Source organism: Anopheles coustani, chromosome 3, assembly GCF_943734705.1.
Source record: "Anopheles coustani chromosome 3, idAnoCousDA_361_x.2, whole genome shotgun sequence".
Lineage (NCBI taxonomy): Eukaryota > Metazoa > Arthropoda > Insecta > Diptera > Culicidae > Anopheles > Anopheles coustani.
In genome coordinates, this window is record NC_071288.1 from 34,594,545 (window position 1) to 34,610,255 (window position 15,711).

General features: G+C 44.8%; 3 protein-coding genes across 3 annotated transcripts in view; 1 reads left to right on the plus strand and 2 right to left on the minus strand.

Moving 5' to 3' along the window:
• The window catches only part of LOC131259260 (zinc finger SWIM domain-containing protein 7-like), a 28,850-nt gene extending 19,508 nt beyond the window's left edge, over positions 1-9,342 (minus strand). Inside the window, exon 1 of the mRNA XM_058260709.1 lies at positions 9,184-9,342. Within this exon, the coding sequence (XP_058116692.1) occupies positions 9,184-9,283 (100 nt within the window). The 5' untranslated portion in view covers positions 9,284-9,342. The remainder of the gene's footprint in view (positions 1-9,183) is intronic.
• Positions 1,173-8,843, minus strand: LOC131259231 (WD repeat-containing and planar cell polarity effector protein fritz). The gene is made up of 7 exons (XM_058260672.1): positions 8,091-8,843; positions 4,978-5,719; positions 4,712-4,918; positions 3,746-4,568; positions 1,896-3,664; positions 1,641-1,818; positions 1,173-1,549 (listed from the first exon to the last, which is right to left on the minus strand). The coding sequence occupies exons 1-7, from the start codon at positions 8,171-8,173 to the stop codon at positions 1,458-1,460; spliced, it is 3,894 nt and encodes a 1,297-aa protein (XP_058116655.1). The 5' UTR covers positions 8,174-8,843; the 3' UTR covers positions 1,173-1,457.
• Positions 9,343-12,093: 2,751 nt separating the features above from the next.
• On the plus strand, positions 12,094-15,291 carry LOC131259258 (ubiquitin-conjugating enzyme E2 G1). The gene is made up of 3 exons (XM_058260708.1): positions 12,094-12,929; positions 13,962-14,064; positions 14,816-15,291. The coding sequence occupies exons 1-3, from the start codon at positions 12,884-12,886 to the stop codon at positions 15,168-15,170; spliced, it is 504 nt and encodes a 167-aa protein (XP_058116691.1). The 5' UTR covers positions 12,094-12,883; the 3' UTR covers positions 15,171-15,291.
• Positions 15,292-15,711: the final 420 nt, after the last annotated feature.

Genomic DNA, 15,711 nt, shown 5'->3' on the forward strand with positions numbered 1-15,711 from the left:
GACTTGATCCTAAACTGTTTGAATCGACTCACAATGATTTGAGTCGAATTAGTCACTTAACTAGTCGATCTAGAGACAATGTAATTGATTTAAGTTTACTCAAATCGAACACTAGATAGAATGTCCAATGGACATAGATTGAGTTTTTAGCGCGATTTGCAAGTGGAACCTATTTTTTACAAAGAAATACAGTAGAATGCCCATTATCCAAGTTGTTATACCCAACCAGGCCCATTTCATCAGGACCAGACCATTTTTACCGGATTCTGAATCGGATTTTGGGGATTCAGATTAGGATACACAATTTCCAAACCGACATTGATTTGTTTGCATGATGATGATGAAACTCGGGAAAAATGAAATCAGTTAGTCTGCATATTCCCTAAAAGGACTAGATTGCTCGTGTTGTTTGAATGCAATTAGAAGAATAATGTCAACGTTACTGATATTCTTATTTAAATCATTCATTGAATTAAACACATCATATGAAAAATCGGCATTAGATGAGCATTTATGATATGACGGATTGGGATTCGGATTCGAAGATCCGGATCTCAGAATGGATTTGAATCGAAAGATTCGAATCCCTGGAGGGATTCAGTTTCCCCATCACTAATGCTGAGAATGCCAACAGATGACTGTCAAAATGCAAACTCACGCTGAGAACTCACGCAGAATTGTGATCTCACCAAAAACAGTGAATTCGATTAAACGTTCGCTTGCATGACAAATATATCAGTGGTGTCCAATCGAAAAAGGATTTTTTAAAAGATAATTGAACAAATACTTTTTATGGAAAAGTACTCGTACTATCACTAAATTGTCGATCTTAATTTGGTATTCTGACAGTTTGGAATTTCTAAGCTTAATAACATTTCCGAACTAAGAATCATTCTTTAGATACCCACAATCTTTAAATAAAAGGTGTGTAGCACACGTGCATTAAATTTTTATTAAAGCGATCAGCAAAAGTGTAAGTTTTACGAATAAAAACGTAGTAAACCGACATGGTTTTACGCGAGAATCTAAAATTCAAATTATTAGCTCGGAATGACCAGCAGATGAATAATCTTCAATTGCGCAGCAACGTTCAACCGCTTTTCCAAAATGCAAACGCTACAAGTCAATTTAGTACACTCTGGTCCATTAATTAAAATTAACGTTTTCGCCATGCTCGTACCCAATAAGAGGTAATTTTATTGATATTTTCTCGTAAAAATAAACTATGATCTATCTTCTATTGCTTCTAAACAAATAGGAATGATAATAAATATACAATTCAAAATATATGTTTGCACTGTAACCGCGATGTTATAACACTTACTGGACGGACGGATAACAACAATCAAGTATACACCGATAATGAATCTACAAAAGAAAGTTTTAAATCTAAAGCAACACACGGAATACTGCCTCGTTCAGCCGCAAAGAAAAACCCTCAGGGCACTTTGCGGCCGTTAAACCACACCAAAGTGTACCACCTTGATGTTGGGAATTTTCTTCTCTTCCTCTTTCTTCTCAATTTCACCGTTTCCATTGCCAATCAGATCTGGAAACAAAGAAAGGAATATTTTATGTCACACTACTGGCCAGTATCACAAAGCATCTATATCGATCGAGCTCGATCGAACGAATGGTACCTTGCATTGGTGTAAAATCCTTCAGATAATCCTCGTTCGGATGGCACAGGGGTAAACTTTCTGCCAGCTCACGCTTCGGGTCGGCGATGGGAAATGGCCCCCCGTACCCAACCGGACCTGGCGGCATCGGTTGCTTTCGGAGCTTCTCTACCATGAGCTTTTCTTTGCGGGGTATCTCCTGCCGTTAAAAAAAACGATCGTATTACTTGAGAAAACGACGTTCAGCCGGCGTCGTATGTGTTACTCTATCCTTACCGGTACGACAGCTACCGTGACGGTGTCGGAAAATTTGACCTTATTCTTCTCTCCACCGTCTCGTTTGGTGCTGTTGATGGCAGACGAGGATGACGAGGCACCACTGCTACCACCACCGCCGCCACCACCTCCAGCCAGGTTAATCGCTCCGGATCCTGGACCTCCTCCTTCGTTTCGGACAGCTCCCGACGACGGTTGGAGTGCACCAACGCTACTCGAGCTGTTCGAGAGGATAGATGCCGTTGGAGCGTCCAACTTTTTACGCGTCCCGTACTTGCCCGTGCCGGCCGTCGCAAGCTGTAGTTCAAACGGTGGTTGCTGATGCTGCTGCTGTTGTAGTTGGGATTTGGAAGGAATGTTACCGGAGATCAACGGATACTGGTGGATGATGGTTCGGGGTGCATTGTTGCTGTTGGAGCTGCTTGTCGGTGCACCGCCACTGGTGTTGAACCACGACGACGACGGCGACGACGAGGAGGCGGACAGTAGCGGCGGCTTGCGTGCTGCTCCTCCACCAACCGTACGCCGCACAAAGTCCGGTTCGTCTTGTACTAACGGTATGCCGATCGTCTGATCGAGTACGCTATGAGCGCCTGATGGTCCAACTAGCCCTCCACCGGCCAACGATTGCGCGACCCCGTAGGACGATGACGAAGAAGGTCCCGCAAATGGACCGCCCATTGAAGGCTTAGGAACAACATCGATTACAATATGCTGCTGCTGCTGCTGCGATTGAAGCTGGTGCATATGATGATCCGGGTGGTGGAAGGCGGGTAGACCGGCGGTTCGGGTACTCGCTAGCGATGGCTCACCACCGTAAGCCGCCACGGGAACACCACGGTGCGCTAGTGCGCTCGTCGAAACATCCAGCTGATCCATCGACAGACTGTTGGCGGTGGAGGAGTAAAGCCGATACCGGGCAGCTTTCTCTCGGGGATTCATAAGATTGCGCGGCCGATGGAGCGGAAGGCCTGGCGCTACCATTCCACCCGACGTCTGTGCATAAGCGACCCCCCCTTCATCACCCAGTAGCAGCAAATTGCTGGAACTCAACGATTTGCCTTTCATTTTCGTTTCCACCATCCGGGACTGCTGCTGTTTGGAGAGTTTCAACGCCATTGCCGTCTGGCTGCGCTGTATGGCAAATGGTGGTGCGACTGGTTTGTGCTGGGGCGTTTTGCTTGGCTTCGCAATGTACGGCAACGGGGGTCGATCTTGGTGGACGAAGAATTCTTTCCCATTACTGGCGGGCGGTAGTCTAGAGGCACCTCCTCCACTGATAGGAGCGACCCTCGGCGGAGGACTTTCGAATCTCGGTTTGCTCGGTTGCTCGCCCGTTTTAGGCAGCGGCGGATGCGCCAGTGCGTGCCTTGCCTTTGAACGGTCATTTTGTTCATTCCATTGTTGGATTTGGGAAGACTTCGATGAGCCGGAGGAGGTAGAAAACGTTCGGAAGCTACCTTCGGTGGCATCAGCCCGTGAATGGTGCTGTTTGTCCTGGAATGTCCTTTCCTTTCGAATTGAGTAATGGTCAGCCCCCCCATTAACTCCATTCGTCGCCGTCGCAGGCCGCCTTCGAACAATTGCGCTTCTTCCGTGATCTGCTTCAACTGCATCGTCCTCCACCTCACCGACCATTTCTTCTTCGTCCTCGGTGGTCCGTTCGCCTTCGACACCATTGTTCCTAGTCTCTTCTTCGTCCTCGTCGTCATCGTCGTCATCGAAACTGTCCGCACACAATGAGCAGGACGAGTTAGAGCAAAGCGAGTCTAAAAGGAAAGCGGAAAGAAATTAATGTGTGAACAAAATCAAGTGACAATTGCGGATAATATATTCCATTGCAAACATACGTTCACTGTCGCTCCGATCGGTGCAGATGCGGTTAATGTCATCCACCTTCCGTAATGCTTCCCTGGCAAGCTCTACGTCTCCGTCCGTTTTCGCCTTGTCGTGCAGCTTGAGAAACAAGTCCGCATCGTTGATGTCGATGGCCAAGCTAAACGCTTTGTTGTACGATCGGTTCCGTAGCAGGTAGTGGAAGAACTTGAGTGTTATGTCATTCACCTGGTCGCCAAACTCGAGCTCCGTCTCGTAGCATAGCGACTTGACCGGCACCAGAAAGCTCCCGAGTGCCTTCTGCAGCTGCAGTTCTCGCTCCGTACCGAGCGGTTGCTTAAAAATGTAGTTCGCTATCCTATGCAGCGACAGCAGACACATGGCCCCGTACGTGTCCCAGTTAAGGCTGAGCAGGATGTTGATCGCCTTTTCGACCTGGTTCAGCGAGATGTACTTGTGCACCAGCACGTCCGCCGTCAGCCCGGACGTGTGTACGTCGCCTTTTAACCCCGAACCGCCGACGACCCGTACGCACGCCAGTGGACCCTGCTCGAAGGCGCAGAACAGAAACGAATCGGTCGTCGCGTACTTTTCGCCGTGGTTCGCTAGTTCCGGCTTTTTGCTCCAACACAAGCGTGCCAAATTGATTGACGGTGCATGGTGGCCGAGGAAGTAGTTGGACAGATCGTACGTGCCGGACGGTATGCCATCCTCGGATTCACTCAGCAGCTGCATCCGGACGCATGATAGCGCGATATCGAAGCACTGCAGTTGACACTTTTCGTTCGCGATCATCACCACCGAGGAGTCGCTGTGCCAGGCCACGTATGTGGGAATCTGTGGAAGTAGGACGCATCGTAAAAATTATGGTCATCAAAATAAGTTTTTTGAGCACGAATTTCAAAACAAATATGAAATTTGGATGAAATCAATGCATTCTTCAGCATGTAGAAGCAATACTGTGATCCTGGAATACTTACAAAAGCGGCCTTTACGAGATGCGTTATACCACGGCCCTCATCGAACAGAACGATCGAGCCATCGATGCAACCAAGCATAAGCTTCTCGTGGTCCGGGCTGAGAGCATTACAGCACACCTGTGTCTGCAGCGGAATGGAGGTAACCGCGACGCGGCGCATTTTGGTTTTATTGATCTGATAAATGCAACTGTCGATCGTGACTTCTCCCTAAAAAAGAAAAATACTGCTTCAGGGTTCAAAACGATAAAATAGTCAATCGGAGATACCTTCTTGGAGATCTTCTGCTCAACGCAGTGCACCTGATAATCATTCATGAGCGAAAACTCCACGGAAATAGGATCGTACTCCGTCCAGTAGTAGCACAGCAGCTCCATCCGGGCCCCGTTCAGTTTGTACACGTGCAGGTTTGCTCGATCCTGATCCTTCACCGTCGGACGCCACGGGTACACCTCGTTCTGGGACGATTTGGTCCACACGATAACCAGGTTGAGACTGCTGCTGCATACCAGGCGCTTCGGGACCTTGCGCGTGGTCGTGCCGGTGCCGCTGAGCAGCACGTTGTAGATCTTCGGATCCATTAGGCTAATCTTTTCGAGGTTATTTTTCTTCGCGGTCGGCTTCTGCAGCTGCACGAACGTGATTTGATTCTCGTTGTACGCCACCAGGATGTGGTTCTGTGTGATCACCACGTCGGTGATGTGTTCGGAGATCAACTTCCCGATCAGATACTTGTCGAAATAGATCCGGTTGATGTCCCCGGTGAACGGGTTGATCGATACGTGCACCAGCAGACCGTTGGCGAGCATCAGCTGCAGGAGGACACTGTTCTTCCATTTGCAGTACACCAGTCGCTTCTGTCGCAGCTCGTCCTCTAGCAGCCGCAACGAGTGGCGCAATTTGTTCGGTTTCTTGTTGTCCAGACTCCATTTGAGGCCGCGAGATTCACAGTAGCTTCGTTTTCCTTCGATCAGCACCGTTCGGCTTGGATCGACTTTTTTTTCGCAGTATCTGCAAGATACCGTAGATGCAGGCGCAATCAATATCACATGATGGATATAATTTGTGGACGGTGCACATGCTTTTGTAAACACAGTATTCAACTTCGTTACTTCCATCCCAGGTATACATTGTTGGTAAGTTAAACTTAACTTGACTAGGGTGTGAAAGCTGAATACAAACTCTAACAGGCAATGTTGCCAATTCGAACATTCCTGAGATCCAACTTAAACATTTTTAAAAGCCTTAGTACACCAACTCAATTGTGTTTCACAACTTTTATACAAAACCAATTGAATCTGAACATTTTACATAAGAAAATAATAAATCGTTTTCAAGATAGAGGACAGCTGGCGTCAATGTGTCATAATTTACTCTCATTTTTGTAAATTTCCATGTCTATGAAGGTTATGTGTAGTCTTGGCAATAATTTATTGACTAGCTCCTTAGCCAATACTTTACGTTTATTAGATTTTAAGAAATATCACCATGTTTTGATCCATAAACAAAGCTAATACTACAAGTTTTCTAATATATTGAACATGTTGACTACCAATATCAAAAGATTCTACAGTTTATAAGAACTCATAAAAAATGGAAAAAAACTAAGCCAATCACACAAATTTTTAAAGAACCCCATTTTTATGGTAGGTTGTACAAAAAATTAAAAGAAATAAATAATTTATTGAATAAGCCCTTGATTTCCAATACGCAAGCAATTTGCAAACCACTGTGTTCATTACTACAAATGATTTGTAGAATAAAAATTCTTCTTTTTGCGTTGCTGCGTTGAACCTGCTGATGTGATCATTCCAAATGGATGATCATTTTTGGAACATCGTACCGAAAATTAAAAAAAAAACTTTTACACGCATATTACGTATTTGCTGGAAAAGTTCGTTACATAAGTAAGTTTATAATACATTTAAAGCACATTTATATAACTTGACGAAATATATCAAGAAATTCCAAAGATATGAAACAATCAATTTGCATAATCGATACATTGTTGCGCTTATCACACGTTCTTCATGGCCATACCATCATATACTATAGGATCGTTATCATCGACATAGTAGCAGTGTACAGATATGTGAATGAACAAGTGAAGCTTGGCGGACATATCCCTTTGCCAACGAGTGGGGCCCACGAAAGGGTTTGCTGGCTGGATGGATCATGGGTGCATGTGTCGTTCGCAATGACCTTTACCGGGCCACCCCGTTCGCCGCTGGGCCATCGGGTGGTATATAATAATAATGAACGAACGGTACATTTTAATTGCAGATCACGATCGCACGCATCCGCATCGTCCGCGGGCCGCTGTTGTTGTGTCGAGCAAAGGGTGCACTGCACCACCGACAGCATTGAACAACATTGCATATATACGGACGGCGGCGACGACGATCGTCAAAGCATAAATATGTGTGCACTCCACACTCTTGGCTGGTAAACGAGAAGCTCGCGTGGTTATCGAGCTCTATAGCGTGATTGATGATACGGTGGCAGCATAAACCAGGCTATGCTGATGCCACATTTCGTTGCATAAACAGAATGTTTCATTTCACTAAAATTGTAGAAAAGCAAAAGCTGATCTTTCTTAAATAAAAAAATTAACATTACATCCAACATTGAATCTTCCATAGCAGCACATTTATACAACGACCAAAAAACAAACTCATAATTTGAGATGGATCGTCTTGGATCGTCCTCCGGCTCCGAAGGGGACGCGGCGATCTTTTTTTATTCAACACACCTTAATTGTGTGTATTTTGCTAGTTGGAGCGGGGAAAACAATGATTGAAACACTTTTCATATTTAAAGCTGGCGGAGCTGGATATTCCCTTTCCAGGCAGTGTGGATGGAGGGCTGCGGCCTACCTCCCTTCGCGGAGTAGCGCATCGTAAAAAGCTGATTTCGTGTATTGCTATTTTGGTTTTCGTGGTGCCTTGTTTTAGGCTGTGCTTTTTGGCCTGCCGTTACAACACATAGAGCCGTTTACTTCCCACACCCATTGGGGTTCGCCAAAGTAAGCAAAGTAGGCAGTGGGAAGATGCCAACCACCCAGAGGGAAGCGAAACCGTCACAACATCACATCCAAAGACAATAGATTAAGAGCAGTGCAATCTCTCGCGGTGCTTTTTTTTTCCTCCTTTTGATTCAATCTCCGAGACATTCCGAGCCTGCAGAATTAATGGAAAGATGCACGACTTTGCCAGTTGCAAACGGTGGGAAATTTAAAAAAATAAATAAATAATTAAAACGCAAACTCGCGGCAGACGAGTGCGTAATCGATTAGGAAATCTACTTTTACGCAGCATGCCCCGCCACACACACTCTATCTCTGAGATGAAGCAAGGATTATCTTCCATATCACGACGCTTACTTTGTTGTCCCAAGATCGGTGTCCTGTATGCAGATGTCCTCCCTGGTGGACCAGAAGCGCAGTTCGGTGAGTAGCGTTAACATGGTGTGGTTCAGAGGGGCGATGCACGGTACGACGGGTGGTTCGTATGTAAACAACGGTGCACGCAACACGTTTCACGTTTGACTCGTCATTTGGTTGGCCATCACTGTCGCCCGCTCGCTATTTCCTTATTGCCTCGCTTCTCTTACAGGACGCTTCGAACTGAAGAACCGTGGTGAGGCAACGATAAAACGGGGAACCCTTTTTCACGTACACTAGTTCCACCGACAATACCGTCGCTGACGACGATGCAGCAGCAGCAGCAACAAGTGGCCCTTGGCGATCATTATTATTTGATCGTTTTTGAACCAATACACTCAAATATCCACACAAAACACTTTGGAAGAGGAATGTGTGACCCGGAAGGCACGGGCTGCACGGGCTACACGGGTAAGATAAACTTCTAGCTTTCAATTTACCAACACACTTGATCACTTTCTTTTTCACATATCCACGATGAAGCGATCTTCCCGCGAACGATCCGAATTTATGACTACCTGTTGAATGTAACCGAGAGCGCGACTCAATTAGGGAGCCATCTTTATACGCGTTCCGTAGGTTGACTGTGACTGTGCCGCTGTCAGTTTGGCGTTTCACGCGATCGCGATCGCGAGTAGACCGTGGGTTCTCCCCCGCCCGAAACCGCGAATTTCCACCTGCCGGCTCCAGCGATCGTTGCATCATTCCGTAACAATGCCTCGCGCACCTTCGCGACCAGGTGAAATCCGTTTACATGGTACGATTGGGATTGAATTCAATCTGCCGCGAGTGAAACACCGCGCAACAATGTAGCTGCAGTTTGCAGATAAATAATTGATCGTGCATTTGTACCTACATTTTAAAAAGCGGTTTCATCAAACGACTCTCAGTGAAAACTATGATAGATACAACAATTTGTTGAGAAGACATGTAACGTTTGCATTTCGGGTTTAGTTGTACTTTGTTTCTGCCATTGTTGAGCTCATTTTGTTGAATTCGTTGAAAAGTACTTCATTATTTTGTTTACACTTACGGTCAGCTGGTTCCCCGGGTCGTTGTTTATCGACAGGTTCTGTCTCGCCTAGTCGTTTGAATAATGAGTCTATGGTATCAAATATCACAAACGCACTCATTTATTACTGATTTCATTCGAACACTTGAAAAAAGATACAGACGATTCTGCAATGAATATTTTGAAACTCCCGGCACACGAGACGATCAACAAGCTTTGATGACAAGCAAACACAAGGTGATACACAATGAGGTTAGTTAGCTACTATCCGTATGACGTTCCTCGACCACTATTTCGAACATGACATCGCGCACGATCTTCGTCTCCTTGGCTCTTCAAGAAAAGATAGAATGTTCTGTGAAATTATTCAGCTTATGCACTGACTTCAACAGAATTAATCCGATAGAATCGGGCTGCCAATTTTCATACATTTCACGTCAAAGGTTCAGTTCCTTTGATATGTTCCAGTTCCAGTAATATCCCAAAGAGAACCTTTCTGCACTTTCCTACCAAAGGTATACATGCCTTCCAAAAAGAACCTTTCCAAGTGTATTTTTGGTAGGCATGGACTCCTCATAACCTACCAATATTTTTTTTTTTTTTTTTGGGTGGCCGCAGTGGAAAGAGGTACTGGATGTCAAACCTTTGTTTGTTTACTGTTTACTGTTTACCGTGCAACTCTGGCCAACTAGCAAGCATTCGACCGTGTTTTTACCAGCGTATTCGTTGTTTCATTAGTTGTTAGATTTTTCTTATAGCCGTTGTTACCGGGTGTAACATAGTATCGGTGGCCAGTGGTCGATAGCAGCGCTTGGATCGACCGACTCGGGGTGGTTAACCGGGACCGGGTTAACTCGCACCAGACAGTAAGTTCGTGTGTAAGAACTAGTGATGAGTCTTACGATTCTTTTCACGGATCGACCCGGAATCGAGTCCGTCCCTAGAAGAATCGATTCCGACCCGTAGGTGCAACGAGTTCGGGTCGACCCGAACCAACGGGTCGAACTCGCATATGGACAGCTGCACCTACTGGTCGACCCGGAGTCGTTGCACCTACGGGTCGACCCGAACTCGTTGCACCTACGGGTCGACCCGAACCAACGGGTCGAACTCGCATATGGGCAGCTGCACCTACTGGTCGACCCGGAATCGTTGCACCCACGGGTCGACCCGAACTCGTTGCACCTACGGGTCGACCCGAACCAACGGGTCGAACTCGCATATGGGCAGCTGCACCTACCGGTCGACCCGGAGTCGTTGCACCTACGGGTCGACCCGAACTCGTTGCACCCACGGGTCGACCCGGAGTCGTTGGAATCGAGAGTTCGACCCGGAGCGCTCCGGGTCGGTTACGGATCGCTCCGACCCGATAGGTTCGGGTCGACCCGCTCATCACTAGTAAGAACCCACAGCAGAGTTCTTACTGATCATGATTTTTCCGCGCTTTTCACACATTTCAGTGTCTCGAGAAGGAGGAAGAAGCGGCTTGAAATAAGCATCAACGCATTCTACGTATTTTCACTGGACATGACGGAGTGGTGCTGCACATCGTACATCGAAGGAGCCTGCTACGATCCGTGGTCGCTGTTTGCCAGCACGAACCAGAGGAGGGATCGGACACACGAACATTTCCCCTGATTGCCTTCCGAACCGGACGATATGTATATAATATTATCGATGTATCAAAATAATAAAACAATCAAAAATATTTTCCTGCATGAAAATAATTATTTTGGGAAAGAAAAGATATCCTGAACCCAGCTCATATACAGTCTGTTCTCGAGTTACGCGGATTCGGAGATACGCGGTTTTCAAAATTTGACAGTAGATTGGGTTTATTACATCGATTTAAATTCCTGAGATGTACAACCACTCGAATATATATGTAAATTACACATTTGCATAACTTACGCTTTTTATTTCGTTTGTTGCAATTTATGTTGTTTGAATACGCTTGCATTGCATTCATATCAATGGACAAAGAAATTTTTTGAATATTCTATGATACATGTACACAAGAGCTCGATCTCTTAACTCCTAGTATAAACTATGTGTCAAGCAATATTCGAGATACGCGGAAATTCGAGATACGCGGATTTCTCTGGTCCCCATTATCCGCGTAAGTCGGAAACTGACTGTAATCTACTACGAATGGGTATACGTTTTTGCCACGTATAGTTAGAAATAGGTGTTTTAAACGCACAGTCACGTCGTCAAAACTGTTCTCTTTTGAGGTGTCCCGCAAGTATAAAGAGAATTGTTTTACCCTTCTTTTCAGAAGCCGTTTTACGCCTAGATTGCATAGGAAATCTGCTGCAAAAGAAGAGGGAAAAGAATTCTGAAAAGAAGAGCGGGCAGTTCTGAAGAGAATTCTTTTACCCCAAAATAACGCCAAAATTTCTCGTTGGGCGGTATAGTCCCAGGTTAGGGTTTTGTTGGCAGGATCGCTGAAAGTGACCTCATTTTTTTTAGAATTTTCCACGTTTGCTCAATCCTTTGATATTCTTCTACTATACAGAGAAATCTTCTATCAATAATATTAGTGATATCAAACCAATATCGAACACAGGGGCTCACAACCTCGACGGCGTGGGTTCGAATTCCAACCGCGGCCGGAAGAAGAAAAAATCGAGAAATTTTTAAATCACGAAATTTTCTGACGATTAACTTATAACAGTTGGAAACAGACCAATGACAGATCTGAGAATAGGGTATCGATATAAATATAGTACTGCCACGTTTTGAAACCATTAATGTTCGAAATTAATGTTCTAACTGACATTTCAAATAACAACCGCGATGCTTGCCTTGCTGTGCAAACCTTGACCTCTGTCATACCGCCACGTGGACAAGCAAAATGGTTGACAAGAAAAGTGACAATTTCATACCTTCAGATCTACATAGCTTGCTCGACTCCATTCGACAATCCGACATCCGGCTCGACTGGTCGCCATAATCTATCACACAATTTATTTCTGATTTTAGAGCTGTAAACCACCCGCCCCGGTGGTAAGTAAATGTGCGTTCGATCGTTGGTCCGTCCATCCGTAGGTTTACCGCACGTTTATCCGGCCATCCATTGATATATCGGTTGGAATTCGTTCCGGATCGTCTTGTCGTATCGGTCGGTCAAAATCGTTTGTGAATTGTGTGACTGCAGCTCTCGCTTGCGATAATTAAAGCTGCTACAACACTTAACAGGGAAACCCCGTTCCTGGCTTAAGTTTTGTTAACTAGTAGGCAGCGAAAGATCGCCTTGATTCGTGCACACGAGGCGTAAATAAATTGTCGAGCTGTCAAAGCTGCGAATGTAAAGAGCGTTTGCAAAAGCGTGAATAGTTCTTGTTTCGTGCAACCGGACAAACGGGGCAATAGTGCCAAGCCAGTATTGCGAATTATCGTGCAGCTAGAGTGTCGACAAAGTGCAGCTGCACCAGAAGTGGCAATCCAAGCAAAAAAAAAACGAGTAAAATAAAATTATTCGTTCGCCAACCTAGCGCAACGTAAAGAGGGAAGCCGGCGAAGTGGCGAGACACACCGTTCAGGTACCAGCTGTGTGAGAAAACGAGACAAATAGGTGCGAGCCGAACAAAGAGGGAAGATAAGACCTTTTTTCGAGCATCCCGAGGAAAAGACAGCAGTCGTCGCTCGAGAAAATCCTAGATCGGCGAAAATTTTCTTCGTTCAAGAAGTGCAATCCACCAGCAAATCCGGACGTCCAATGTCAGAACCTCAGTCTTCGTTGCTTCTGAAGAAACAACTGGCAGGTAGGTGGTACAAAAGCGAACCGAGTCGGGAAGAAAAGTGTCTACCGCCGTCCATAATGGCATCATAACGATAGGGAAAAGAAGTTTTTACCGGCAAATTTCTCATGCTCGGTTTCGCTGGGATGGAAATTAATCAATAAGGAATTTGCCAACTACTTTACCGAACCCCGTGCCAAAGGTGCCTCCAGTGTAGAGCAGTATCAGTGCCGTTTCTTATCGGTTTGTCTTAATATTCCAAACAAATTACACGAGCACATAACAACGTTGGTGACTAGTGGTCAGCAAAGCGACGCAGTGTAGAGCTAACCCCTTTAACTCTATGGAAGGCAAGCAGACACCGGGTAGTGCGTCTTTGAACTTTTCAAGGAAACTTCTTCGCTGTTGCTTTCGACCGTTCCGCGATTCACGCATTACATATTTGCCTCATTAGCTTCGCCGAACATTGCACACGCTTTCCTTCCGTCTGGGGAATAGTTTCTTTGCCGTGTTCTTTTTTTGACAGAAAAAAGAAAAGGGGCTGCTGGAGACTGGTCCTTTCTACTGTGCGACAGATGGGTCGTCGCTGGTGCCATTGCCCTCTTCGCTATGTGTAACCTTTGTGAAAGTGAAACAGAAAAAAAATATCAAAAAGGACATGCCTGCTACGGTCAGACAGTTAGAATGGGCTGGAAATGTCGGGGAACTTATTTGGAGAGATTGTGAAACGATTTCATCTTTTCTTGCAGAAAAAAAGCATTATTTTTATTCCTCATGAATAAAAACGTTGTATGTGTATGTGTGTGTACAAAATAGAATTTTATAAGAAAAATTCAAAGTCATCGTCGGGGAGAGCTTTCGAGAATTTCCGGAAGTCCGAATGGTGAAAAAGAAGATGAACGCAAAATACGTTAATCACTGTAATATGATGAAATATGTTGCAAACTTCGAACACGGTGTCGTGAATGGCAATGGATGGGTTATTTAAATAGACTTTCATATGTTGTTTTTTAAATAGCTGCTTCAATTATTGTTTCTTTCCTTCTGTCATTTTAGAGCTAAGCAAAAATCCTGTGGAAGGATTTTCGGCCGGTTTAATCGATGATAATGATATCTTTCGATGGGAAGTGCTGATCATTGGTCCACCAGATACTTTATAGTAAGTATAAAGCAAAACATGAACGAAAAGCGCCAGATTTACCCAGTAATCCGGCTTTGTGAAAATAGTTCTATTACAATATTTTATTTTATGTTTTTCAAAATCAGACAACGAATGGTTTAAACTTAAACTGAAATGTTAAGTTAAGAATTACAAACAGTATAAGCTTAACGAGATTTCCGCTTTGGTTGATTATCACGTACGCAGATGACAATATTAGTACGCCGTAAAGTTGTTTTTATAACACCATTCATTTAGAGAGGTATGATGAAGGAACCACTTAACGTGTTATTAATTCTGATTTCATTAGCTGTTCGTAAAAATTCAAATTTCTTTTGTATGAAATTAAAGACGCAGACGCTGTGTCATTATCAATATGCGGAGCAGTTTCGTATAATCAACATATAATTTAGAAGTATTTCTTGTCCACGTTGGTCGATCTCCTCATTACATACGTTTGTCATTTGCAATAGTTATGAATTTTTAAAACATTAGCGATACAAGTAAATAGTACCTCACAGAGAAAGCACCTGCTATCACATCCATCGATACTGGTGTCCTATTAGTGAGGAAAAGTAAACCATTGATTACCTCACCTTAAAGGTCCTTTGGATAGCCAATTGTCCTTTGGATCGGTGAGTGATCACACACAAATATACTCATTGTATGCATTTTGACAGTAGGTCCTTTTGTTAACAACCTTAGTCATTGGTTAACAAGAAAACTATCATGTTATCTGTTTCTGTTTTAGCGAGGGCGGATTCTTCAAGGCTCATCTGCACTTCCCGAAGGAGTATCCGCTGAGACCACCGCGCATGAAGTTTGTGACAGAGATCTGGCACCCGAACATCGACCGCAATGGAGACGTTTGCATCAGCATCCTGCACGAGCCGGGCGATGACAAGTGGGGTTACGAGAAGGCGTCGGAGCGCTGGCTACCGGTCCACACGGTCGAAACGATCCTGATATCGGTCATATCGATGCTTGCCGATCCGAATGACGAATCGCCGGCCAACGTCGACGCGGCGAAGGAGTGGCGGGAGGCGTATCCGGAATTCAAACGGAAGGTAGCGCGATGTGTTCGAAAGAGTCAGGAAGATTGTTAGTAGCATTTATATAATACTTTTTTTAATTGTCTTATATTTATTAATTAATTATTGTACGATTACACTTACCTTAAATGAACGAAAGAAAAGCATTGAAAGGATCAAGTATCGCTATCGTCTACTACTCTTGCAAACTCTTGTATCGACTATCACTATGTACTATTTAAAATTACTGCAACTACCACTATTACCACTAAAATAGTTTGCATCCCTGGGCCGGAGGGATGCCAATGGAGCTTTTGGTAAGAGTAAGGTGGTCAAGGGAAGAACGATGTTCGTCAATCTGGCGCGATGAAACGACCGGAAAGAAAAGTAAGCCTGTTGTTGCAGAGAACGGTTGTGTCTCATGAACCCATGGCATGGGGGAACGGGCCTCAATGCCAGGACTAGATTGGACGGTTAGGACTGTGATTGATAAAAAGATATACGAGATGAAAATTGGACGTGGCGGAGCAGGCCGTAACGATAAATTGAATCACGATTTGATACCGATTCGTCGGAAGAACGCAATATAAGAACCGGCAGAGAGGGTCGTAGGAGA

What these genes read in the sequence shown, in the direction of transcription:
- LOC131259231 (XM_058260672.1), bottom strand. Translation starts at nt 8,173, where the DNA reads ATGTTAACGCTACTCACCGAACTGCGCTTCTGGTCCACCAGGGAGGAC. An exon ending in CGATCGGAGCGACAGTGAAC is followed by an intron (nt 3,665 to 3,745) that starts GTATGTTTGCAA and finishes CTTTCCTTTTAG; the next exon opens with ACTCGCTTTGCTCTAACTCG. An exon ending in GGATTTTACACCAATGCAAG is followed by an intron (nt 1,550 to 1,640) that starts GTACCATTCGTT and finishes CTTTGTTTCCAG; the next exon opens with ATCTGATTGGCAATGGAAAC.
- LOC131259258 (XM_058260708.1), top strand. Translation starts at nt 12,884, where the DNA reads ATGTCAGAACCTCAGTCTTCGTTGCTTCTGAAGAAACAACTGGCAG. An exon ending in TCTGAAGAAACAACTGGCAG is followed by an intron (nt 12,930 to 13,961) that starts GTAGGTGGTACA and finishes CTGTCATTTTAG; the next exon opens with AGCTAAGCAAAAATCCTGTG. An exon ending in GGTCCACCAGATACTTTATA is followed by an intron (nt 14,065 to 14,815) that starts GTAAGTATAAAG and finishes TTTCTGTTTTAG; the next exon opens with CGAGGGCGGATTCTTCAAGG.